The following is a 25,237-nucleotide window of genomic DNA, read 5'->3' on the forward strand; positions in this document are numbered from 1 at the left end:
GCAGCCCGGGGCGCCGCACGGCTTGTCCGCCTCTGAAACAGCCAGGGCGCCCGGCAGTCTCTCTCCCCCCCCAAAACCCTGTAGCTGCCATAGCCGCCGCCGCCGCTGTCTCCCCGGCCGGCCCGACTACACGCTGGAGAGGGGAGGGGAACGCATCGTGCGTCTCTCCGTCCCCTCGCTCAAGTCACTGGGCTGCCGCTGTCAGCCAATCAGATCTCGGGCGCGAGATATGAATGGCTGACGGCTCAGCTCAGGTACACACACTGAAGGGGAAGGAGAGAGGCAGGATGCGCTCCCCTCCCCTCGGAAGCAGCATTACAAAAGTGAGTTTGGCACTGTGGGGGCATATATTTGTGGTACTGTGGGGGCATATGTGTAGCACTGTGGGGGCATATATTTGTGGCACTGTGGGGGCATATGTGTAGCACTGTGGGGGCATATATTTGTGGCACTGTCTGTGGGGGCATATATTTCTGTCACTGGGGGCATATGTGTGGCACTGTGGGGGCATATATTTGTGGCACTGTGGGGGCATATGTGTGGCACTGTGGGGGCATATATTTCTGTCACGGGGCATATGTGTGGCACTGTGGGGGCATATATTTCTGTCACTGGGGGCATATATTTGTGGCACTGAGGGGGCATATATTTGTGGCACTGTGGGGGCATATGTGTAGCACTGTGGGGGCATATATTTGTGTCACTGTGGGGGCATATGTGTAGCACTGTGGGGGCATATATTTGTGTCACTGTGGGGGCATATGTGTAGCACTGTGGGGGCATATGTATGGCGCTGTGGGGGCATATCTGGCACTGTGGGGGCATATTAGTAAACGGCATCAGTTGTGCGGCAGCGGCACATGGGGCATAATGTGTAATGGGCATTACGATGTGTGGAGTATTGTGTAATTGCCATCACAGTGTGGGGTCTAATGGGCATCTTGGTGTGCGGCGTAATATGTAATCGTCATCAGTGTACGGCGTAATGTGTAATTGGCATCACGGATAAATAGTGTATAATGATTTAAGTAGCCTGTCGTTGTTTGGCCTTGATCTGTGAGGCGTACTAGGTCACTGTGTGTGGCCTTCAGCCGGCCAACCTAAGTGCGGGAGGACAATAACAATATATGATATAAGGTAATTGTTTTCCTGCTAGACCACGCCTCACATTAAGCCACACCCCTTTTAAAATTAAGCCACACCCCCTATTTCTATTATCCCATGTTATGTTTGGGGGGGGGGCGCATTTTTTTTTCTTCGCCCTTGGAGCTAAATTGTCTTGAAACGGCCCTGCTAGCCATGCTAATGAAAGACCAAACGTGATAATTTCATCCTTAATTAATATCGCTCCATTGTGTACTCACAATCTAGCCTAAACGAATGTCCATTGCTCCAATGTGTACCCAGCTTTATATAAAGTCCTATGATGAACTGGTAATGTAAATATTTGACGCTTGTTTTTTCTTCTCATTGTTAGGGTGGGACTCTCATTGCAGTTGGTCTTGGAGTTGCAGCAGCTGCTTTTGCAGGTAAATAACCACAAGAGGTGTGCATGTTTGCTTTCATCATGAAGGGCCTTATTAAGGCTAAGGGCAGTATTCAATGTAAAATATCGCCGTGTGCAGCGAATCCTGTTTAGGATTCGCTGCACACTCTCTTTGTTCCGGATGGCTGGCTGCCACTCGCTATCCCAGTATTCAATGTCGGAGGGCCCCCCGCAGCGAATCTTAACCCCTGCAGCGGACGCGCGTCCGCTGCAGGGAGCCGTGGGACGGTGGCAGGCAGGGAGATGGAAGTCTCCCTGCCTGCCCCAGAACGTATGTGGGGGGAGGTGGGCTCCCCGGGAGCCAGGCAGCACAGGCTGCCCCCCGTGAGAGCCAACAGGGGACCAGGTATTCACTGTACCCGATCGTGTCTATGTAATGATCGGGTGCAGTGAATATATGAATATCTAATGAGCGGCTCGGCTCCCGGCCCCCTGCTGGCTGCTCTGTGTAAAAAAATATATATATTTTTTTTTTATTAAATATATATTCATGTGCTATAAGCACATGAATAAAAATAGCATGCTCTTTCACAGAATAAAATTCCTGATTTTTTTTTTTTTTTTACACCAAAATTAAAACAAAAAAACTTTTATTTTAAAAGTTAACATTCCACTTCTCCATGAAAAGATGGAGAATTGCTACACGGAGAAACACGGCGAAAATCACTTAGAAAGACGGCGAGAAGTGCACGTTGAATAGGGTTGCTCGCTTTTTGAGACCAAAATTCTCCGTCCAACGCGAGAAAAGCACAAACTCGCCATAAAACACGGCAAATTTTTCTCATTGAATACTGCCCTTAGACACTGTGTGATATTGTAGTTTTTGATTTTGCTTTTGATGCTGATGTGTGATTTCTTTTTACGTATTGGTGCCAATGTGTTTATTTTTTCATGTGAAACCTATGTTTCCTTATTTTCATTGTGGTGGCCTATGGGCCTAATTCAGAATAAAATGCAGACCACCAAAAATCACAACTTTGACATTTTTTTTGCAATCTGTACCAGAGCACCACCCATTAAACTGCGGCTTGCTCCATCCAGACCACAGGGAGGCCGTAGCGGCTGCGTGACATCACATGTAGGGTGGCCAATCCCGGGATCGGGATCGGCGGGATCCCGGGATTTGGCCTAAAAAAGTCCGGGATTTCAATCCCGGGATTGGATTATCCAATCCCGGGATTTTCGGGATTAGGCTGCGCATGCGCAGTTTAATGCCTAGCAGCGTCTGAGCACTAGCTCAGACGCTGCCCGGCTCCCGAATCCTGACCCCTGCGTGCGGCGATGCGTAGCGTGACAGTAGAAGTCACGCTGCGCAGCCTTCTGCTGTGCACGCCCCCTTTCAGTCTCCTCCGCATGTCGCCCGCCTGCCTCTGCCCGCCCGCTTCCTTTCCGGCCTGGCTGCTAAGAAGGAGGTGCACGAGCCTGGAGGCACCGTGAACCCCTGAACCCACTCCCGGCCGGCCGCCCGCTAATGTAAGTAAATGTGCAGGTTGGCCGGTGTGGGGGTGGGTATGTGTGGAGCAGAACTGTATTAGGGATGCCAATCCCGGGATCCCGGGAATCCCGGAATTGAGCATTTTTCAATCCCGGATCCCGGGATTGAAAAAATGCCCCAGGATTGGCATCCCTAATCACATGCAAATGCTGGGATTCTAAACATGGGGGCTGGTCATGCTGATGTGTTTAAAAATTGTCCTCTTGGGGCCTATGTTCTTTTTATAGTGGGGTATTGGTTTGTTATTTTTCTATATGTGCCAATATGTGTCTTTTTAATCTATAGTACTGTAGTCTAGGGTATAGAGAGTACAGTGTTGTAGAGGGGTTGGATGTAATGTAGAGGGGTCGGGGACATAGGACCTTATTCTAATTGATTCGGTCCCCCGTGAGTTCGCACAGAGGACCGATTGGTGTGCGTCTGTTCGCCGGGTTCGTTAAATTCGCCAGGTGCATGCTCCCTATACACGGGGCGGAGATGGGCGGGGGTGCGGGCATCCCCATTAGCCTATGGGAAGGCGAGTCCATCACAATAAGTTTGATAGTGTACTGTGTAGAGTGGACCGTTGTGTAATAGTGGGTATATAGGAGTTGTTAGTACAATATTTATCTTACCTCTGGGCAACTGGAATGAAGTTCTGCCACTGCCCCACAGTATGGAAATCTGTATATCAGGGCTTGACAAATTTTTCTAAAATCTAGGAGCCAGGACAAAAGTGTAGGAGCCAGACAAAATAAAATCGCCCTCAAAAACTAAAAAGGTACTTCCTCGTCTCTGCGGCCACTGCTTACGCTATGGGACTTACGTAAGCATCATCGTCCGCTCGCCACGCTGCAGGCTCGGTGGCTAGCTACACTCCGCTTGTCACAACTTTTCTTAAAGGTAATAGATGGTGGCGTGGACCCAGGGTGGTGGCACGGTGAAAATCTGTAACTGGCATAGGAGATGGCCGCAAAGATGAGGGAGTACCAATAAAAATGACTGAAAACTTGGACAAGGTGTGTATGCTGCACAGAAGGGAAATATATACTGCATTTGTAGAATAAAGTCAGTAATGGCGGCGCGTGCATACGCTGCGGCTGTGTGCAGTATGGAAGCTGGGAGAGGATTTTGGAGAACAACATGCATAGCTAGATTACCGCTGCTGGTCTCCCTGCTCCTGCTGGCTGATTGCGGCAGATATGGTCGGTCGGAGCTGCTGGCTCTCCGGTTCTCCCTCCCTGGCTTGTCGCCGGTTTCTCTCCCGCACAACTTCCGGGATCCCTGTGCCCTGCGTGACGGAGGCGCTGTTCCGATGACGCGCTGGGGCATCACTGCAGGCGACTCTCCGGGCGGAAGTGTGAGCACCGCGGCTGTGGTGTCTCACAGCGGAATGCATGCTGTGCCGGCCGGAGTGCTGGATATGACAGCCGGAGCCCTGGACGCTGGGCTTGTGACCGGCGAGGACCACAGTGGCCTGCACCCTGGAGGTACTGGGGAGCAACGGAGCCTGGTGGGGGCTACCAGAAAGAGCCTGGCAATTGGCCACAGGGTCTCTGGGGATTCTGGGGACTCTGGTCAGTCAGGTCGCTCACAGCAGGACCAGGGACATCCTGGGAGGGGGGGTCTGAGGGTTGCTTGGAGGGCCCCTGCTTGGAGACGCAGGCCAAGGAGGGAACGGAAACAGAAAAGGGGGAAGAGATCGGGTATTCGGGTGCGACTCAGCCTTTACCCATATCGTCCAGCACTACCTAGCCTGTTCAGCCAATGTTAGAGCTCTCGTAAATAAAATGGACGAAATCCAGGCAAGGCTGGCGAGGCAGCACTTACTTAAATCATGCTCCCTCATAATATTTACTGAGACTTGGCTAAATGACTCTGTTCTGGACTCAGCTATCCAACTCGCAGACAGGTCCTTGTTCAGAGCTGATCGGACGCGCGATTCTGGGAAATCGAAAGGAGGCGGACTATGTGTCTATGTTAACGATAAATGGTGTTCTGACGCCAGTTTAGTTAATGTATTCTGCTCAGTTGATGTGGAATTTATTGTTGTTAAATGCCGTCCTTTTTACCTGCCAAGAGAATTCTCAGTGGTCATTGTAGTTGCGGTGTACATCCCCCCCGCAGGCCCATGTGGAGTCTGCTCTGGGCAAAATATACTCGGCTATTACTGATCTTGAATCAAAATTTGTAAATGGGATTTTTCTGATTACAGGGGACTTTAATCAGGCCCGGCTAAAGTCTGTCTTACCCCGGTACTATCAATATGTTAACAGCCCAACTCGTGGAGAGAACATTCTTGACCACGTCTACTGTAATATTAAGGGTGCCTATAGTTCCTTTAGAGAGGCAAATATCGGTCACTCAGACCATGTGTCCCTTTTCTTGATTCCTGTGTATGTGTCTCATGCTAAACGTGTTAAGCCATCTAGATCGGCTATCACTGTCTGGCCGGAGGGTGCTATGACTAATTTACAGGATAAGCTAGAATTCACTGATTGGGATCTGTTCATTGAGGAGTCTATGGACGGGCCCAACCTAGTGAATATCGACACCCTATCAACCACGGTCCTAGGGTACCTGGGCTGTTGTGTTGATAGTGTGACTGTTAAGAAACAGATACGTTCATTTTCCAACGACAAACCCTGGATAAACGGGGAAGTACGCTCTCTTTTGGTAGAGAGGGACAGGGCCTTTAGATCTGGCGATCCGAATGCTTTCAGGGCAGCCCGTTTAAGATTGAAAAAGGGTATTGTCAGAGCGAAAAAATCCTTTTCTGATAAATTGGAAAGTTCATTCTCTCAGAGTAATGACGTGAGATGCCTTTGGAGGGGCATTCAAAGTGTCACTGACTACAAGGCTACTAAAATCACTACGTCTCATGACAGCGATCCTGCTTTAGCAGACACATTAAATTCTTTCTATGCCCGTTTTGACAGACCTGCTATGCCTCCGCCTTTGTTGGATGGAAATTTTCAGGGTGGGGGGTCTCTGATACTAGAGGAAGAGTCTGTCAGACAGTGTTTTTTTAGGAGTAAGGCAGGAAAGGCTCCTGGTCCCGATGGGATTCAGGGTAAAGTCTTACAAAACTGTGCAGCACAACTTGCTGGTATTTTTACATTTATTTTCAATCTGTCTCTTAGTGCATGTTATGTGCCTAAGTGTTTTAAATCTACTATCATTACTCCGGTTCCAAAAAAGGGTAAGGCTGATTGCCTAAATGATTATCGGCCGATTGCATTGACATCCCTCATTATGAAAGCTTTTGAGAGGCTGGTTTTAGAACATATTAAGGAAAGTATCCCACTTAGTTTCGACCCTTATCAGTTTGCCTACAAAGCAAATAGATCCACTGATGACGCAGCACTTATTTTACTTCACCGCACGCTTGCCCATCTTGAGGTAAAAGGATCTTCTGTTCGGGTCTTATTCGTAGACTACAGTTCGGCTTTTAATACCGTAGTCCCATCTTCATTAGTGAGCAAACTCCTTAAGATTGGTTTGAGTGGGCCTATGTGCAGGTGGATCCTTGACTTCCTGTCAGATAGACCTCAGGTAGTAAGAATAAGAGACCGAGTGTCTGGTGTACTGACAATTAGTACAGGGGTCCCTCAGGGGTGTGTTCTGAGCCCTCTGCTATACTCCCTGTTTACCTTCGATTGTTCCTCAGTTTCTGACTCTGTTCAGATTATCAAATTTGCTGATGATATCGCTATTGTGGGTTCTATTGTTAATGATAACGAGTCCGCCTTTAGGTTGGAGATATCGAGGTTGGAGTCTTGGAGCAAGGAAAACGGTCTAGTCCTTAATGTAAACAAGACCAAAGATATGATAGTTGACTTTAGGAAGTCTTCTAAAGCCCTAAGCTGCACACTGGTCTTGAATAATAATCAAGTGGAGTCGGTAGACTCGTTTAAATTCTTGGGCATAATTATTTCCAAAGACCTCCTGTGGAGTGCCCACATAAACGCCGCAACAAAAAGGGCCCACCAGCGTATGTTTTTCCTAAGGAAGCTACGTCTGGCTGGTATGAGCAGAAGAACCTTGGTGAATTTTTATACTGGCGTTATCGAGAGTGTAATCACCTTCGGTATTGTGGTGTGGTTCGGCTCTTGTTCCGCAGCTGATCGTAAAGCCCTCCAGAGGGTGGTGTCAGTGGCAAGCAAAATAGTGGGGGTTGTTCTACCAAGTATCCACCATGTATTCGAATTCAGGCTTCTCAAGAAGACAAACAGTATTTTGAGGGATTCTTCCCATCCCAGTAGCGACATGTTTTCCTTACTCCCCTCCAACAAGCGTTATCGTTCTGTCTTGTGCAAGTCTAAACGACACAGAGAGAGCTTCTTTCCAACAGCAATTCGTGTTTTAAATTCTTAGTCGGAATTTTTCTGGGTATAGATCTTATTTGCATGTTGTTCTACTTTTATTGTCTTTTCTTATCTTTTGTACTGTTCATAACTGAATTTCGTTTAATGTTCATGTATGTGAGCATTTTATGATAATAAAGACATTATTATTATTATTATTATTAAATGGATAATGTCAACTGTAATTTAGTTGACATTATCCAGTTACTGACTTTATTGTAGAAATGCACCATATATAGGTCTTCTCTGCATAATAACATACTTCCCAACTTTTGTAAGATTAGAATAGGGACACTCGCGCGGCTTCGTCCGAAAAGGGGGCGTTTTCGGCTGCGAACAGACTCTGTGCGCATGCGCTCAGCGTCTATTCTGTGATATTGGGGGGGGGACTCCCAACTGCGCCCCCCCCCCCCCCCCCCCCCCGCAGCGGGACACTGACGGCCGCGGTAGGGACGCGGGAACGTCCCCAAATATCGGGACGTTCCCGAGTTGGGAGGTATGTAATAATTTCTTTTTTGACTGCCCACCACATTTATAGTTCTATACATAAAATGACAGGCCACCACATCCAGTATTAATTAGATTATCGTGCAGGGTTTCCTAGAAAACTGCCGCTCTGAGGGGGTCGACGGGGGAGGATGACCAAAGCACTGCAGGAGGGTGGTTGGAAGTTTTGCAGACTAGAGCCGCAGCTTCCCATTACTGAGGCCGCTGCTTACTCCAGGTGTACAGAGCTAGGGGCAGGGGAGCCACCGCACTTACATTTAGAAGGGTGCTGTCTCACCAACTGCCCGGGATGAGAACAGAGCAGGGCTGCAGGACAGAGCCTGGAGCCGCGCTGACACCCGCAGCTTCCTGCTGCTAATACCGTAGTAGAATGCCACTCAGGAGGCTCCAGTGTCTCCGCTATGGCGGGGGGCGGGGCCGGATCTCCGAGATATGCTTAGACGAGGGTCACACTGATATCCGCGGCGATGTGACCCCCTTGGCAGGAGCTGGGACACTGTATTGCATCCTATCTCTTCTGACACACAGCGGCAGACCACACAGGATTTGGTCGCCAGACAGGAAATTCTGGTCGCCGTGGCGACCGGGGTTTGTCGAGCCCTGCTGTATATTATCGGGCAGCACGGATGGGTGTAATGGTTAGCATTACTGCTTCAAAGCACTGAGGTCATGGGCTTGATTCCCACCATGGCCCTAACTGTGCGGAGTTTGTATATTCTAATTAATTAACCCTAGAATGTGTATGTGTACATGTGGTAGGAAATATAGATTGAGGTAGAGGAAAGAGAAGCACTCTCTTGTTTTGGGGAGAGTGCTTCTTTTTCCTCTACCTCCTACTAATATTTACTCTCAGGGGAGCACCTTCACTTCACTCACCAGTGCTAAGGCACTTACACATTCAATAATCGTGGATAAATTACATTGTTTCTTCTTTATTTGTTGATATTTATCAAGAAAGGGGTGCTAGTTCACAGGTACTCTTCCCCAAAGTTTCTTCCCCATGATACAACAGGGAATATAGATTGTAAGCTCCACAGGGGCAGGGACTGATGTGAATGTTCAAATATTCTCTGTAATGTGCTCCAGAATATGTGTGCGCTATACAAATAACTGGTAATAAATAATATTAATGCCACAGAAATGGACTTATGGCATACTCTAAATCAGGGCCTTATTCTATCACTTAGCTGATAAATAAACTCCTAGTTAGATTATAGGTTATTTTTATCCTTGTTTCCCAAATTTGTTATTGGACTGTCTGTAAATAAGACCCTACAGTGAGTGATGGCTATTATATTGTATTGGCTAGTTTCCATGGTCTATATTGCCTAAGATGTATGCATACCAGTGATTGGAGGGCTTTTTAGTTTTCCAGGGATGTGTATGACTGGTTGTGGATTGTTAGGTCGACATGAACAAAAGGTCGACAAAGGAAAAGGTTAACACATGTTTTTCGCATTTTTATGTCAATGTCGACATGGACACCCAGTTAGTGCCTTCTCTCACCTTGCTTTGGGCTCGGAACCTTGCTACGCTTGGCATACTGTTATATTCTCCCTCTGAGTATTTCAAATTGGATGCAAGATTGTATTCCTACTAGATGTCATGTTACTTTTATTTCCTTTTCCTAGTACATACAATTTGCTTCAAAATGTGGCTTTTAAGTCTGGCATCTACAGTTATTGTATTAGCTTACATTAAGTTGTATTACTATGAGATAATGTATTCATATTTTTAAAATAATGATTCTGCCTTCTTTGCTGTCACTTGGCCTAGAACAAAATAAATAATTTTGTTTTGGAGAGACTGTTAATCATATGAATTCTTTATAGGTCGCTTCACATTTCAACTCTGGAAACCCTTGGGTCAAGTTATCATGGAGATTGCAAAAAAAATCCAAACTCCCGTAAGTGTACAGCCGTAAGATTCCCTATTTTAATTCCAAGCATCTTCTGGTCACGTCCCAGAGTGTGATGCTGTTACATTGCTGTGATTCTGCAATCTTGTTTGTTTTTTACTGCAGAGCCTTTCTTATTACTATAAAGGAGGATTTGATCAGAAAATGAATAGAAGAGAAGCTAGCCTCATTCTAGGTGTCAGGTAGGGATACTGCTTTTTTCAAGGCGATACTCAAAATGTAAACAAAACACTGGCATTGTGATTGAAGTGTCAATAAGCAATGAAATGAGAGAATTTCGTCAAGTTCGCCGGACAATATTCATCAACCACTGACCAATTCAATTATTCCGCCACTTGTAAACGGCACCGTCATCTTTATAACTTAAAAGAAATAAAAGTGACTACTAATCACCAACCAGAGCAATATTTCTGCAAAATTAAGTGAACTATATTGTTTGTAGTGGGCTCACCATTTACTTTCCCCGCAATATATAGATAGCTAACATAAGTAACATTTCACTAGATTTAATCAGGTTATTAAATTTGTCTTCTAAATGGCAATTAGTTTTACACCTTAATATAACATCAGTATTCTTTTACATGAGGGCCATGACTTCATCTACAGATACAGGGGGAAACATTTCAGAGTTGGTAAGATGGGAAGGGTGGTCAGGGAAAGGAGGGGGCAGGTTGTTTAGGATCTGGTGGGATGCGATTTCCTGATGTATAGTGTCAAGTTTGGATGTGAAATTAAAAAAAAACGGGATAGCTATCCTTATAATGAAAACAATGAATACATACAAATAAACCAATCACATTAAAATTAGTATATAGCTACTTGGTACTGGTATTCTCAATATGTCACCACTAATTTTCTGATTGGTGAGTAAATATAATCCAAACCAATCCCATGGGGGTAAGGGAATTTGGTGTTCGGTAAATAATTTCAAAAGGGTATAGTCCCAGTCTATTGCCCAGCTGGTGGCTAATATTGACCCACAAATTATGGGAGTCTGTCCAGTAGTCTGTATGATTAGCAAAGCATCCTTGCGATGGGTTGGAATGGCACGGAGATGGTGGTGGAATTGGCTTCTGGATGCAGTCGCTGGTCCGGAACTGATGCGCAAAAGAACTGCTCAACGCGTTTTGGTGTTGCTCACACCTTCTGCAGGATCCGATCTAACTAGATTTTGCCTACCTGCACTAAAGATCTGAGCCGGGGAGGGTTTAGGTGGGACCACGTATCACCATCGCTATGGGATGTACATAAGGAATGATTTGTGCATAATTTCTAGGCGATTTGGACAGATCGCTTAAAAAATAGCCAAATATCTCCTGTGTGTATGCCCCCTTAGTGGTGAGGGGTGTGGATCATTTTGTCGACAATACTAAGGTCGACACCATTGGGTTGACAGGGGTTCTAGGTCGACAGGGGTTCTAGGTCGACAGGGGACAAGGTCGACATGTTTTTTTTTTTTTTACCCGAATGTCGACATTGCTTGCTTCGCTCTCAATGCTTCAGGCACGGTGCCTCGCTGCGCTCGGCACACTATTCTATTCTCACACCATGCCCTAGTGGATGGTAGGGCATGAAATACCGCCTGTCGGCACATGTCGGCTTAAAAACCAGTGAAAAAACCCATGTCGACCTTGCCCCATGTTGACCTAAGTGTGGTCGACAATACGACCGTATACCAGTGGTGAGATGGAGAAGCCAAGGCAGCCTCCACATTAGTTTAGTGATATCACTCAGGTGCTCAAAAGGGATGGGTAACCTCGAGTTAAAAAAAAAAACCCACACTTTGTTCCCTCCAGCACGCTGAATGTTATCCGTAACCAGATTTAAATAATAGAATTCAGAGATTTTGGTTACATATATTTTCAAATATTTAAATCAGGTTACTGATATCATTCATGTGCTGGGAGAAACGGTGTGGTTTTTTTCTTACATACATTAAATTAAAAGATAGCAGATGATGGTCAGAGAGGGGGGAAATATAACAGTTAGGGGAGGCCAGATCACGTGTGTGCCCACTCACATGGGAGGGTCATGACCTCTAAAGGACAACAGTTATATGAGCAGATTAGACCAGGACATAACTGAGTAAAGGCACAGCACATAAGGGCACATTTAGGTCTTGGAATGCCAAAAAGTTAAGATAAAGTCTGAATTATGGTCTTTGTGAAAATGTGCACTGTAATGCATAAGTTATAATGAGCCTGGGCATGTGGGACAAATTGCTGGCTTAGCCGCTTAAAGTTACAAATATCCCTTTCTCTTCATCTGGACAGAACTACGTTTAAATTAATCTGTAGAAGAAACAATTACTGAGTCAGCTAATTAATAGTACAAAGCAGACAAGTTTCTTAATAGATTTGTATTTCAATTGCTTACGCAGTACTTCGTCTTGCCCACAAGATGGCAAAAGTCCTGCTAGTTTGGGAACGCTGCACTGTAAAATGTAATTTACACTCCATAGTTGATCCAGTTTATTGTCAAACTTTACTTTTACAGTCCATCTGCTAGCAAATCCAAGATTCGGGCGGCTCATCGGAAAATCATGATCTTAAATCATCCAGATAAAGGTAAAATAACATTTTTTCCCCTGTTTTATTTAGCAGTAAAAACAAATGGGACGATCCATGAGTTTAACTATATTCACGTCTGTCTTTGCTGCCGAGCATTAACATTTGTTATGTGAGTTCAGTCTGGTTATAGTGTTAGAAATTGGTATGATGCGCTGAAAGATCATAGAACTGCATATTGCATGACTTGATTATAACATTTGGGATCAGAAGATAATAAGAACATATCTATTTCATTTATCTACACTTATGTATTGGCAGTTAAGAAAGGCGTAAAGGTAATAATCTTTATTTTACGGTTGTATTATTCTCATAACCTAAATATAATTTTTATAGTGCTAGTAAATATGTCAACAAGAGATTTGTTTTCTGATATTTATGACAACAACGGTAATACAGTTTGGATTATGAATAAAGCAAAGCACTGCAGTATCATAATCCAAAACCCTCTTCGTGTGTATCAAGGTCTCTGAATTCCTTGTTTTCCATTTACTTAGACGGCTTCATGGCATCACCTGAAAAATGTGTTTTGCATTTTTCTCATATAGGGGTATATTCAATTAGTGTCGGATCCATTGCGATATTCATTTGTTCGCAATGGATCGAACACTACCTATTCAAATCAGCGGGTAAATCAGAATGTCGTATTTGGCCGCTGATTGCTGCACACCCAGCCGGCACCTGGACCGAGTGAGCAGTGGGACGGTGCCGGGTAAGCTGCTCTCATCTGGCCTGGCGGGGTGATGGTTAAGAGCAGTGGGAGGCCAGCTGATGGGAGTACGGCGCCAGATGAGCTGCTGCTCACCCGGTGCCATCCTCCCTCTCGATTGTCGGAAACCGGGCCAAAACTTGGTGGGGTTTGGTTCAGTTTCCGACAAAAGCAGGTGGATTTTCCAACAGGTTGGAGAATTCCAAACTGTTGGCAAAAAGCAGCCAAAATTGAATAGGTTGGAACCCCATTTGACCTAAATCAGTTGGAAACTGCCGTCTTTCTGACAAGACAGCAGTTCGACTATGATTGAATAGTTTGTAAATTCTAAAATGTACTGTAATATATATACTGCTATTTCTTGAAAGATACTTAATTCCCAATTTCGATTTTCACCATAAGGACGAGGTGTACATCAGTAGATGCATTGGCATTTATATGATTGCATCTCCTAATTGGATAATGACCTCCATTGCCACATTGCATGATAGTAAGTCGTGTATATATATCATTCTGGTTATATATGCAGGAGAAGTACTCCGTTCTGATTCTCGTTATATAAAATACCAGGTGCCCAGGTTTCATCATGTCTACATTAGTGTAAGGCAGGCAATGCTTAATCATTTATAACTGGTTGCTGAAAGTGGGAAAAAGTCTGCTCAATCACTTCCATTTTGGTAATACACAGGAAATAAAAGCCCTTCTGAGTGAGATTGCCTTCTGTAAACTTGCCATCAAATATTAATGCCATTCAGAGTTTAGAAATTACAGGCTGCAGAACCAGCGCACAAATGCTGTAACTAGCCGAATTTTGAATGTAAATGATTTATTTTACAGAAAGACTATTATTATATCTTCTAAGTAGACCGCATCTGCTGGAGGAAAGCACAACCCATATGCTCATTCCTGCCTCAGCTTAAAAATAGCAGATGGTAAAACATTACGCTGTATTTCAAAAGTCAAACAGGAGGCTATTTTTTTTGCTTTCCTTGTAGTCAGATTTATAATACTCTCCACATTTTATCACATGATGCTGACACTTTACTTGTACTAACTTCTGCGTTTTATAAGTATTTTCAACAGTGGGCATAAGAGTCATCTGGAATGTGTAGTGATTGTGCGCGAATGCCATCTTGGATAATTGTAACAATTTATGTTACAGAATCTGCAGTGGAGCATAGCTGACCAATCCATTGAGAGCAGATGTACTAAGCATTCGAGAGAGAAAGTACCAGCCAATCAGCACCTGCCACTTTTCAAACACAGCCTGTAATATGGCAATTATCAGCTGGTACTTCATTTCCACCTCATCACTCTCAAAGGCTTAGTACGTCCATTGTTACTAGGTTGCTGTTAAATAACAATTGGTTTCAGGTGATATTTACATAGATGTATAATTCCCTATTGCAGAATAGTTCAAAAGTCAATAGAATCCCTTCTCGAACTACCCCAGTCCTCCCCGAACTCCCCATAACTAACCATCTGCATGAAATGTTGCTTGCACATTTATCCCAGGCATGTCCAAACTATGGCCCTCCAGCTGTTGTGAAACTACACAACCCAGCATGCCTTGCCATAGTTTCAGCAATAACTAATAGCAAAACTGTGGCAAGGCATGATGGGGCTTGTAGTTTCACAACAGCTTGGACATGCCTGATGTATTCAAACAAGCCTGTTGGTGTCACACTACTGGAACATTGCTCTGAAATACAGTATGTTTTACTAAGGGCAAGGTCATGTTTGCAAATGATCACCGCACATGCGGCAACGTTTAATAGGGTTTTATAGCATCATGGATTGTTATACACCTGAGCAGTGACCTACTACCTTCTACCTATTAATGTATCCGTACAACCAGTGATATGACTGAGGAACCGATTGCTTGGCCTCTTTCCATCCCTAGCGAGCTGCTTTCCCTGTATGGCTGCTTTATATCTGACTTATACGACGCTGGGTTTCAGCGCTAGTAATCATGTGCTCCACTGCAAGTGAGATGAGCCTGTGAAGTGATGGGTTTATTTTAGATAGCAGACACCAGTTACTTGTCTTTATGGCCTCCATTTATTAAAGGGTAGTAAACGTAGTATAACATTGCAAGCATTTCATCAGCTTGGTTTTAATCAATTTTGTTTTTAATAGTGAATGGAAAAACAATCAAGGTCCTGACCAGATGCAATTGTGGATGACTTTCCAGCTTGTACAGTATTCCGGCAGACAAATCTGCTGTTTCCCATATGATAAAGATGCAACCTAGGACCTTTTTATGTTTTTTTCTTTACTATAATGCACTGTTACTGAAATACGTGGTAGTATTAGTTTTACTTTTTTTTTTTTTTTTAAAGCTTCTATTATGGACATAAGCTGTACTAAGGGGTCAGTTCAATGAGGGGCTATGTTCTTGTCCCCACAAATAAATGTGGCTAGATTCCTGGGATTTTGTTTACAGCCGCATAGCGCTGTGTACAAACTCAGCCAGTCAGGGGCTCAGAGGGGGATGTTACCGGTGTTTATACAGCAATAGTTGCTTAACCCTTTATAATTGAATTGCGCGCACATTATTGATGTCAAGCTTGCTCTTTAAAACAATTAAAAGAGATCTGTTGGATTGTGACCAAGCTTTGGGTTCTCTTACTAGGAGATTTACTTGGTTTTACTTAGACTTACATAAATCATTCTTTTTATCACAAAATACAGTAAAACGGTTGATATTATCCTGTTCCAACTTTTTAGGCTATTAGGGGAGTCTGGTCTAAAGTGCACCTATCACTTCAATCATAAAAAGGGAATTACCTTTAAAATTATTTATAACTGCCCTAGGACCTATCGCAGGATTATCTGCCCTAGCCCCATTCCACTTTAGAACTTCATTTGAGAAATGCCCCAGAGAAGGGCACTTTCTGGCAATGCCAGGAAAGACGAGAGATGCTATTTTAAAGAGACGATTTATAGCTTTGCGTGTTTTGTCCCTTGCACAGCAGAGGAAGCTTACTGAAGCATCCTCAGCTCAACAATGCAGAACGCGGAAATAGGAGCAGGACAGAAAGTGCTAAGTAGGTGGAAATGATGAATATTTATTACCAACCCCCAGCGATTATATATTCTAGATGACTCCTAACTACATTTACATAAAATGGTGGAGGCATAAAAAAAAATCTTATAATTAGAAAACCGTAAAACATGGATTTAATCTTAACCTCTATATATTTTATTTTCCTTATGGTTACTAAAAGAGACAGTTTAAAGTATGGGGGAAAATTGTGAGATTTTAAAAGATTTTAGGTGGGAAAACGGGGACATAAGGTGCCTTTTTTTTTCACCTGGGTTTCCCCTGCCAGCCAATTTGCATTATTTGTACCCCCAGCATTTACAAAGAAGACCATTTGTAATGAATTTAAGTGCTAATCATTAAAACGTTTAGGCTTTTATATTTAAAAGCTATGAATGTCCTAAGCCAGGCATATCCAAAGTCAGGCCCAGGGGCCAAATGCGGCCCGTGCTGTCATTTCAAGTGGCCTCCAGCTGGAAGCGGGCAGAGCATCAGATGTGGGAAGCACAGGACACTAAAGGTGTGGCCCGGCGAGCGCACCTTTACCTTGCTGTCGGCTGCAGTGAGGAGGTGCCGGCCGCCACAGTCAGATGTGTTTGGCGTCCTACCCCTGCTGATGCAATCGTATATCACCCTACTCCACAATCACAGTGACAGCAGTGTTTGGTGGGTACATAGGGAATGGGGGTCATACAGTGAATGGGAGTCATACAGTGAAGGAGGGTCAGGCTTGGGGACATACAATGAATTGAGGCACTGATGGACATTAAGAGAAGGGGGGCAGGCTGGGGGACAGAGTGAATGGGTGCAGAGTGGGGAACATACAGTGAAGAAGGGGCAGGCTGGGGGACATACAGTGAACAGAGTGGGGGACCATTTCGATGTGATTAATGATTCAAAGAATGTCAGGCTGAACAGTCGGTCCCCACACATTTACACTTCACCAAATTGGCCCTTGTCGCAAAAAGTTTGGACACCCCTGTCCTAAGCTTTTAAAAATACATATATCCTACAGTACATGTTAAAGCTATGGTAAGCTGCCAGCCACAGTAAAGCATCTCTGGGGGTCCTACACTATGTAATAAGGATGCTCTATCAGAAAATATCTGCATTTCAGAAACACCAGTCACTGTATTTTCCTTCATGTTATCTTCTTGATTGAGTCTTGTTTTGATGCATGGGGGTAGATATCCCTTCCATCCCTATGTGCACAATAGGACTCCTAATCAATATGTAAGTTCGCTGTGGTTGCAATTCTATGGGGCAGAGTCAATTAATTATGAGGCTTACCCCACACTGCTGGAGCTATTCAATTACTGTTGCTACACCACTCATTGGGTCTTACTGTATGGGATACCGCCATAGTCCTGGACACTTAACTCAGTGGGCTGGCTCACTTGCAAATTGAGCAGTAATTGAATAGCTCTGGGTGCTAAGCACATAGCTTTAGCTGCACAGTAAGTCCCATGGCGTCAGCTGGACTGCTGACTGTGCCTAGAGCTGAAGGCCTGCTGCCTCTAATCCCCAGCAACCAGTTTGTTCCTCTCCAGCCAGTAGCCCTTACACCCCAAATCTGCCTAGGACTACCTATGCACTGCACAATCAAAACATATTGCCTTATTGCACACTCCTTGTAAAGATGGAGAAGGTTGCATTAAAAAAGGCATTTTCCTAATTTTGGCTTTCCTGGTTAGAACAATCTTTCCTAAAGTAAAGCCCCATACACACTTAGCGCAGGCAAGTCCAGCTTGCGTCCCTCCAGCTGTTGTGAAACTACACATCCCAGCATGCCTTGCCATAGTTTTAGCGTTCCCTAATAGCAAAACTGTGGCAGGGCATGATGGCACTTGCAGTTTCACAACAGCTGGAGGGCCATAGTTTGGACATGCCTGCACAAGAGGATATAGTAAAAGATATTGCTTTTGTAAAGGCTTTCTGAGTTATCTCTTTCACTAAAGCTTCTACTGTGTACACTCAATATCGTTGCCCGCTCCTGCGCATAGTTAGCGATCTTTCATGTCTGCTGAACACAGCAGGCCAATATCGCTGTATAGCCAAATGACCCGCATGTGCAGAGGGTCTTGGTGACATCACTGAACGATATTTTGTACCGATATCGTTCCATGTATACACTCCATATTGGCCACCCGTGACCCATAGTAAATATATTGGTGGTGGCCAGGGTCACCTAGTGTGTATGGGGCTTAAGAATTAGCAGACTTTGTGTTGTTAAATTGTTAGCGAAGTCTGCAGTAATTATTGGAAAATAATAGCAATTCTTTAGTTTTTATTGCTAATTTGCCATTGAAGTAATAGTGTGCGTGATATAGCAAGTAATGGGGCAGGTGTATTAAGCCTTAACAAGAAATAAATGCAAGGATGATAAAAAGAGATAAACTTTCAGCCAATCAGCTCCTTACTGACTTTTTTTGAAATACAGCCTGTAACATGGCAGTTAGCAGGTGATTGGCTGGACGTTTATCTCTCCTTATCACCCTTGGATTTATCTCTTGTTAAGGCTTAATACATCTGCCCCACTGTCTGTATTGCCACGTTTCTGTCTACAATGCAGTAATGTTTTTTTTTTATTATGCAGTTCTTGAAAGTCTTTAAATGACTGCAATTATACACATAAGGTTTTGTATAGTTTGTTACAATATTGTGATCTACATCTACAGTATATGCGCCCTCTTGCATACAGAAATTAGATATTATTACGTGTGGGTATTCTGCTTTGAATAAATCATTTGCTCTATGGACTGTTTATCAATAACATTCAGTACATGATAATCCGTATGATCAGCCCTCAGCCGCCTGCAAGTGAGCTGATATTTCTCTCGCTAATTAGCTGGGACCACACTGACACTTGACTGAATGTTTCTTCTATATTGAGAATTTAGAGCAAATTACACTAAAAATGGAGCCAGGAGAGACTTTAGCAGCCATTTCCCAGGATAGGATATTGCAGGCTTTAATGCTGGGATTCATCTAACTGCACATAATATCTGCAATTGACCTCGCCAGTAATTAGGGTACAGCTCACTCTCTGTGAAGTTTGGTGATTTCAGGCCACAGTGCCTAATTAAAGAGCATCTGAGCATGTGCTGATTTTAAGTTCCCCCTCAGCCTGAGACTTCACTGCCTATATGAGATAAACCAAACCCCGATGTGCGAGTACAAAATTCAATAGTGGTTAGTGTATGCGTACATGCTGCCATCCAATCTATGTCAAGTAGTAGAGTTATGGGTACTTGTTTCCTAGCACGGGGCCCGTCGGGGTTGATCGCATGCCTTAAGTTAAGGTACTTAAGGCATGCAATGGACGCGATTTTCTGTCAATTACCAGCTTTAATTGCCGGTAAAGAGAAAATCGTGTTGCGATTTCACGTGATTTTTCCAATAGAGAACAATGTTAAATAAGTTTTAAAGTTAAAATCGCGTTGATCGCATCGGTCGCATGCCATTATAATGGCATGCGATGCGATCGACGCGTTCAACGCGATTTTACATAGGGAACAATGGGAAAAGGGCAAATATGGCCATTTTCTCATTGTATATGCCCCCTCATGGGTATTAAGTATGGTTAATGCCCCCCCATTGTTAACTAAACCCCACTATTGACGCCAACCTGAAGCATGGCGAGCGCAGCGAGCCCACGAGGGGCGGTGGTACGCGTCCTACGACCTTTTCATACCCCTACTATCCACGTCGGCGTGGAGTTGATTCTATTAAGTGTGGCGAGCCACCGAGCCCGTAGCGTGGCGAGGGGACGCGTATACCTGTGAAGTTATGCACGTCCCCTCGCGGGGCTCGCCACGCTTCGGGTTGGCGTCAATAGTGGGGTCGCGTTAACAATGGAGGGCCATTTCACCCATCAGGGGGGGTTTGCTATGAAAATGGGGGTTTTTGGGGCTTTTTACATTGAAATCAATGTAAAATTGGGTCTCAGGGACCATTTTACATTGATTCCAATGTAAAAATCGTGTTGCATGCGATGCGATCGACGCGATTATTGCGGCCGCGATCAATACAATTAAAATCGGTGGCGCCGTGCTAGGAAACAAGTACAGAGTTATGCTTATTAGCATTATTCAACGCCCTGACAGCGAGCTATCGGCACATAGAATTGCCGATAGCTCGCCGTCAGGGTATGCAATGAATCTGGTTCTCTCAGTTTGCCTCCTTGCTTATTCCCTGAGGTGAGGTGGAGACGGTGAGTGTGGCCATTAAAACAGCGGAGCTTGTCAACAAAATGCGGCTGACTTGCTACATTTGCGGCGAGCCTCGCCATTTAAGGAGATTGCTCGCCAGTCTCTCAAGGCGAGGATTCAGGCCTTACATTGAATACAGTGAGGGGGTTTGACAGAGAGGATGACTTATTTTCAGCGAGGAAAAGCTATCCTCCCCATACAAATCCCCTCGACTGCTGCATTGAATACCGCTCTAAGTTTGTTATGGGAGACTCTTTCTTCGATTTCTTCGAAGGCTTGTCAGTAAAGTGAGTTGCCTGTGGTAATATTCTGTGTGACAATGCCAGGCAAGTAGTTCATTGATAAATCTAGATATTCTCTGATGCCACTCCAACAGGATCAATTCTGTTAGTCATGTCAGTGTCGATATACACCACACCTCCAGCCCTATAGTCTTGCCTACAAAAATCTGTGAGTGTGGGGTGAGTCGCTGTGCGTTTCCTCTTCATTACAATGTGGACTCGTACCTAATCGCATTGACCACTTGGAAAGAGATGAGCCTTAAAATATACATTCATTATTCTTTGTTTTTATTTCATACAGAAGGTTGAAGTGCAAAGCTGAAATGTTATTTTCTTATTAATAGTGCTCTGCTTATTAAATCAATGTTTCTCATTACAGGTGGATCACCTTATATGGCAATGAAAATAAATGAAGCAAAGGACTTACTGGAATCGAGTACAAAACAATGACACAGGAGAGATGAATAATTAATTTGTATTAAGCTGCTTGCAGCCAGGAAAGATGGCATCCTGCCCTTGTATACCTGCATATTGGGACAAGGCTTCGCCTTTTCCAATCTCTGCTGCTAATGTTTTATTATATTTATATTGGTTACAAACATGAGCTGCGTTACTACAGTCTGTAGTTTATTTTTATTTATATTTTTAAAAATACAGAATTTTTCAATATATTAGAAGAGAAAATTTTGTTTTAATCAGCGAATGTAAATTTATTTCTAATTCCACAGTTCCACAGCTTTGTCATTTAATGATAATTGTTCTACAGATATTACACATGTATTTATAGTTTTATTTTGAAATCTCTCCAGATGTAAATTTTGCAGCATTTCATGCGTGTGTTCCAAGTCAGATACTTTTTTTTTTTCAAGATTAAATTTTTATTGAAATTTTTCAGACATGTCAAAAAAACAGACTTTGTAATAGGGGATACAGAATAAAGAAGGGGGGGGGAGACAAGGGGGAACGGGGAAGGGGAGGGTACAACACTGTAGCTCGTGTGAGCCTTACATTGTATAAGATTGTACCATCAAAGAAATATTGTATTACATATTGTATTACATACAACACTGCTAGCAGTACATATGAAAATATTTAGGCATATGGGAAGAAGGCTGTCACAGCCTGTGGGATCTAGACTAAACAACTTAGGACGGGTTAGCTAGTTTATAAGCCATCCATGCAACCCACTTAGCTGATGGAGAGGGGGAGGAAATGGCGCAGGCAGATCCCTCCGTTTCAAACCTGTAATGGCTGTGAACCGCTTCCTCAATAGTTAGTATTGTGGGGACTAAGGGGGTCAGCCAGTGACTGGCCAGAAATAGCTTGGTAGATATTAAGATATGCCCCAACACATAATGAACATCTTTAGGAATGTGGTCTGGAAATAGGTGGAATAATGCTATCTTCGGCAGTGGAGATATGGTACACCCCGATATATCCGAAAGGAGCATAAATACTCTGGCCCACATTCCCTTCAGTTTTGGACATGACCAAAATATATGGTATAATGTTCCCACCCCCCCACACTGTCTCCAGCAAGTACTAGCGGTAGTTGGCCACATAGTATGTAGGAGGGCCGGGGTAAGGTATAGCCTGTGTGTCAATTTGTAATACTGCTCCAAATGTGATTGGCATTTAGATAAATGTGAGCAATTATAATATATCGTTTTCCACTCATCGTCTGATATAGACGTCTGTAAATCTCGTTCCCATTTACATTGAAAATTTAATTTGTTAGGCTGCTGTGAGTCCGTAAATAAATTATACCACCATGTTATGGAGCCTCTGGTGTTCAATCTTGTAAATCTGTGAGAGATGAATTTGGGCAGGGGCCCTATTTTGTGTGGGTGGGGGCCCGTGCTCTGCAGCCAATGTCGCATCTGGAGGTATTTATAGAAATGTTTGGGGGGGATTGCGAAGGAGTTTTGGATGTCGCTGAATGGGATCAGGGTGCCTTCTTTAAGAAGAGAGCCTAATGTCAGAATACCCTGGGAAACCCACATGTCTAGAGACAGGTTTGGAATCATATGGGCCAAACCCTCTAAGGACAGATCAGGAGAAGGAAGAGTGATTTCTGGTGTCCTCGACACCAAAGTTAGCCAAGAACGTCTAGTAGATGCCAGTATAGGAGAGTGTTCAATGCTCTTTAGGACTGCTGAAGGGGGGAGCCACAGAATATCCGTGATAGCTGATGGTAAGGCAAAGCCCTTCTCTAGCAAGACCCAAGGTTTGGCATTCTCTTTGACAAACCACTCATTGAGTGGGGCCAGAATACAGGCCATTTGGTAAGAGCAGAGGTCAGGGAACGCCAATCCCCCTTTGGCTTTAGGTAGGCACATTCTGCTTCTGGCCAATCTAGGTTTTTTGCCTCTCCAGATATATTTCATGAATAGCCCATTAAATTTGGTTAGTAAATGTTTTGGAAGGAGGATGGGGATGGTCCTAAAAAGATATAGCAACTTTGGGAGTAATACCATTTTAAGGGCTGCAATGCGGCCTAGCCATGACGTTTCGAGAAGCATCCAGTCGTTTGTCATCTGTGAGAATCTACTTAGTAAAGGTGGGTAGTTGGCAGAGATTATATCTGAGACTTTAGGGGTGATTTGAATACCTAGGTATTTTATGCTCGTCGACTGCCACGCGTAGCCATAGGTCGCCTTTAGTTCTGTCAATTGATTTTCTGGTATATTGATGGGCAGAGCTTCTGTTTTTGAACTGTTCAATTTATAGTAGGAAGCCAAAGAGTAGGTATGCAAAATCTTATGGAGAGAGATAAGGGAATTGGCGGGATTAATGATCGTAAGCAGGACGTCATCCGCAAATAAGGATATCTTATATGAACGTCCAAATAGTATTGGGCCTTCTATGTCTGGGGCTGATCTAATTGCTTCCGCTAGCGGCTCTATTGCCAGTACAAACATGAGCGGGGATAGCGGGCATCCCTGCCTGGTACCATTAGAGATTGTAAATGCGGACGATAGCATGCCATTTACAAAAACTTTGGCCGAGGGGTTGGAGTAAAGGGCCATAATAGAGGATAAGGCCCTGTCTCTAATTCCAAATTTATGTAGGACAGCTTGTAGGTAACCCCAATGGAGTCTGTCGAACGCCTTCTCTGCGTCCAACGACATAACCAACAGTGGCTCCGCCGACCCAGAGAAGGCCTCCAACACATGTATGGTTCTCCTTGTATTATCTGGCGCCTGTCGGCCCATCACAAAACCCACTTGGTCTTGGTTGATTAAGTTTGGAAGTATTTGACTGAGCCTATTCGCTATCAGTTTTGCATAAATTTTTACATCGGTATTTAATAATGCTATGGGACGATAATTTGTTAAAAGCTTCGGATTTTTGCCAGGTTTTGGGAAGGTCACAATTCGGGCTTCTAGCATCTCGGTTGGGAATGAGCCCAGCTTTGATGCTTCGTTGAAGAGGGGAGCTAACAATGAAGGCAATTGGTCGCGGTAGATTTTATAGAATTTATTGATATACCCGTCTGGGCCTGGGGCTTTTTCAGATGGCAAATTATCGATAACTACACGGATCTCGTCTTCTGACCAAGGGCGCTCTAGGAGCGTTAACGTGGACTGGTCCACTGAGGGTAGGTCAATGTGCCTTAAGAAAGAGTCTATAATTTCTGGATTGGGTTGGGGTGTGAGAGGGTCTTGGCGAAGGTTGTATAGGGAGGCATAGTATTCTGCAAAAGAATTAGCAATATCTAGCGGGTCTGTTACCGTGACTCCCTTTAGGTTAGTAATTTGTTTGGTGGGCTCCATCGCTTGTTTCCCCCTTAGTTTCCTCGCTAGCAATCTACCTGCTCTGTCTCCTTGAGTATAAAATTTTTGCTTCATTCTAAATAGGTTTTTTCGAACTTCGGACATGGAAAGGGTATTCCATACATCCCTCGTCTTGAGAAGCTCCCTGTATAAAGATCGGTTGGTTGGATCTAATTTAAGTTTATTTTCTAGATCTAGCATCCTAGCTTCAGTTTCCACCCGTTTCTTGTTTAGTTTTTTCCTATGTTGCGCCGCCGCTTGGATAAAAGATCCTCTAAGGACAGCTTTCAGTGTACACCAATGTGTAAAGAGGGAGGTCTCTGAAGGAGAATTAGTAGTGAGATAGAGGTCGAGGGATTTATCAATTAGGGCTTTAGAGTCCCTATCGGATAGGAGGTACCCGGTCAGTCTCCAGGGTCTAGGGGGCACCCTGGTTGGGCATAGGTGCCAGATGAGTGTTATGGCTGAGTGATCAGACCACGCGACCGGAAGTATATCCGCGGCCCCGATCTGCTGGAGGGTCCCCCCATCCGAAAGCGACAGGTCAATCCTGGAAAATGATCTATGGACTGCGGAATAGAACGTGTAGTCTCTACAATTGGGATTTCTCGCTCTCCAGATATCATACAGGCCAAACTCATATATAATTCGTTGGAATGCTTGGGATTGTGTTCTCTTGGGGGGTGTGGCAGGCTTGGACCTGGGGGTTGATTTATCCATGCTGGGGTCAAGGACCAAATTAAAATCCCCCAGGATGATCAGTGAGCCTTTATGGGTCGCATGCAGGGTTGAGCACAGTTTCCGTATAAATGGGATTTGTTTAGTATTTGGGGCA

The 25,237-nt window shown here is 44.2% G+C and overlaps 1 protein-coding gene across 1 annotated transcript in view; it reads left to right on the plus strand.

Annotated features, from left to right (window-relative positions):
- DNAJC15 (DnaJ heat shock protein family (Hsp40) member C15) overlaps window positions 1-21,310 on the plus strand; it is a 34,528-nt gene extending 13,218 nt beyond the window's left edge. The window contains exons 2-6 of the mRNA XM_083168940.1: window positions 1,478-1,529; window positions 9,727-9,800; window positions 9,918-9,994; window positions 12,309-12,379; window positions 21,006-21,310. Of these exons, the coding sequence (XP_083025066.1) occupies window positions 1,478-1,529; window positions 9,727-9,800; window positions 9,918-9,994; window positions 12,309-12,379; window positions 21,006-21,076 (345 nt within the window). The 3' untranslated portion in view covers window positions 21,077-21,310. The remainder of the gene's footprint in view (window positions 1-1,477; window positions 1,530-9,726; window positions 9,801-9,917; window positions 9,995-12,308; window positions 12,380-21,005) is intronic.
- Window positions 21,311-25,237: the final 3,927 nt, after the last annotated feature.

The sequence above is a fragment of the Crinia signifera genome, chromosome 2 (assembly GCF_055691185.1).
Source record: "Crinia signifera chromosome 2, ASM5569118v1, whole genome shotgun sequence".
NCBI classification, from domain to species: domain Eukaryota; kingdom Metazoa; phylum Chordata; class Amphibia; order Anura; family Myobatrachidae; genus Crinia; species Crinia signifera.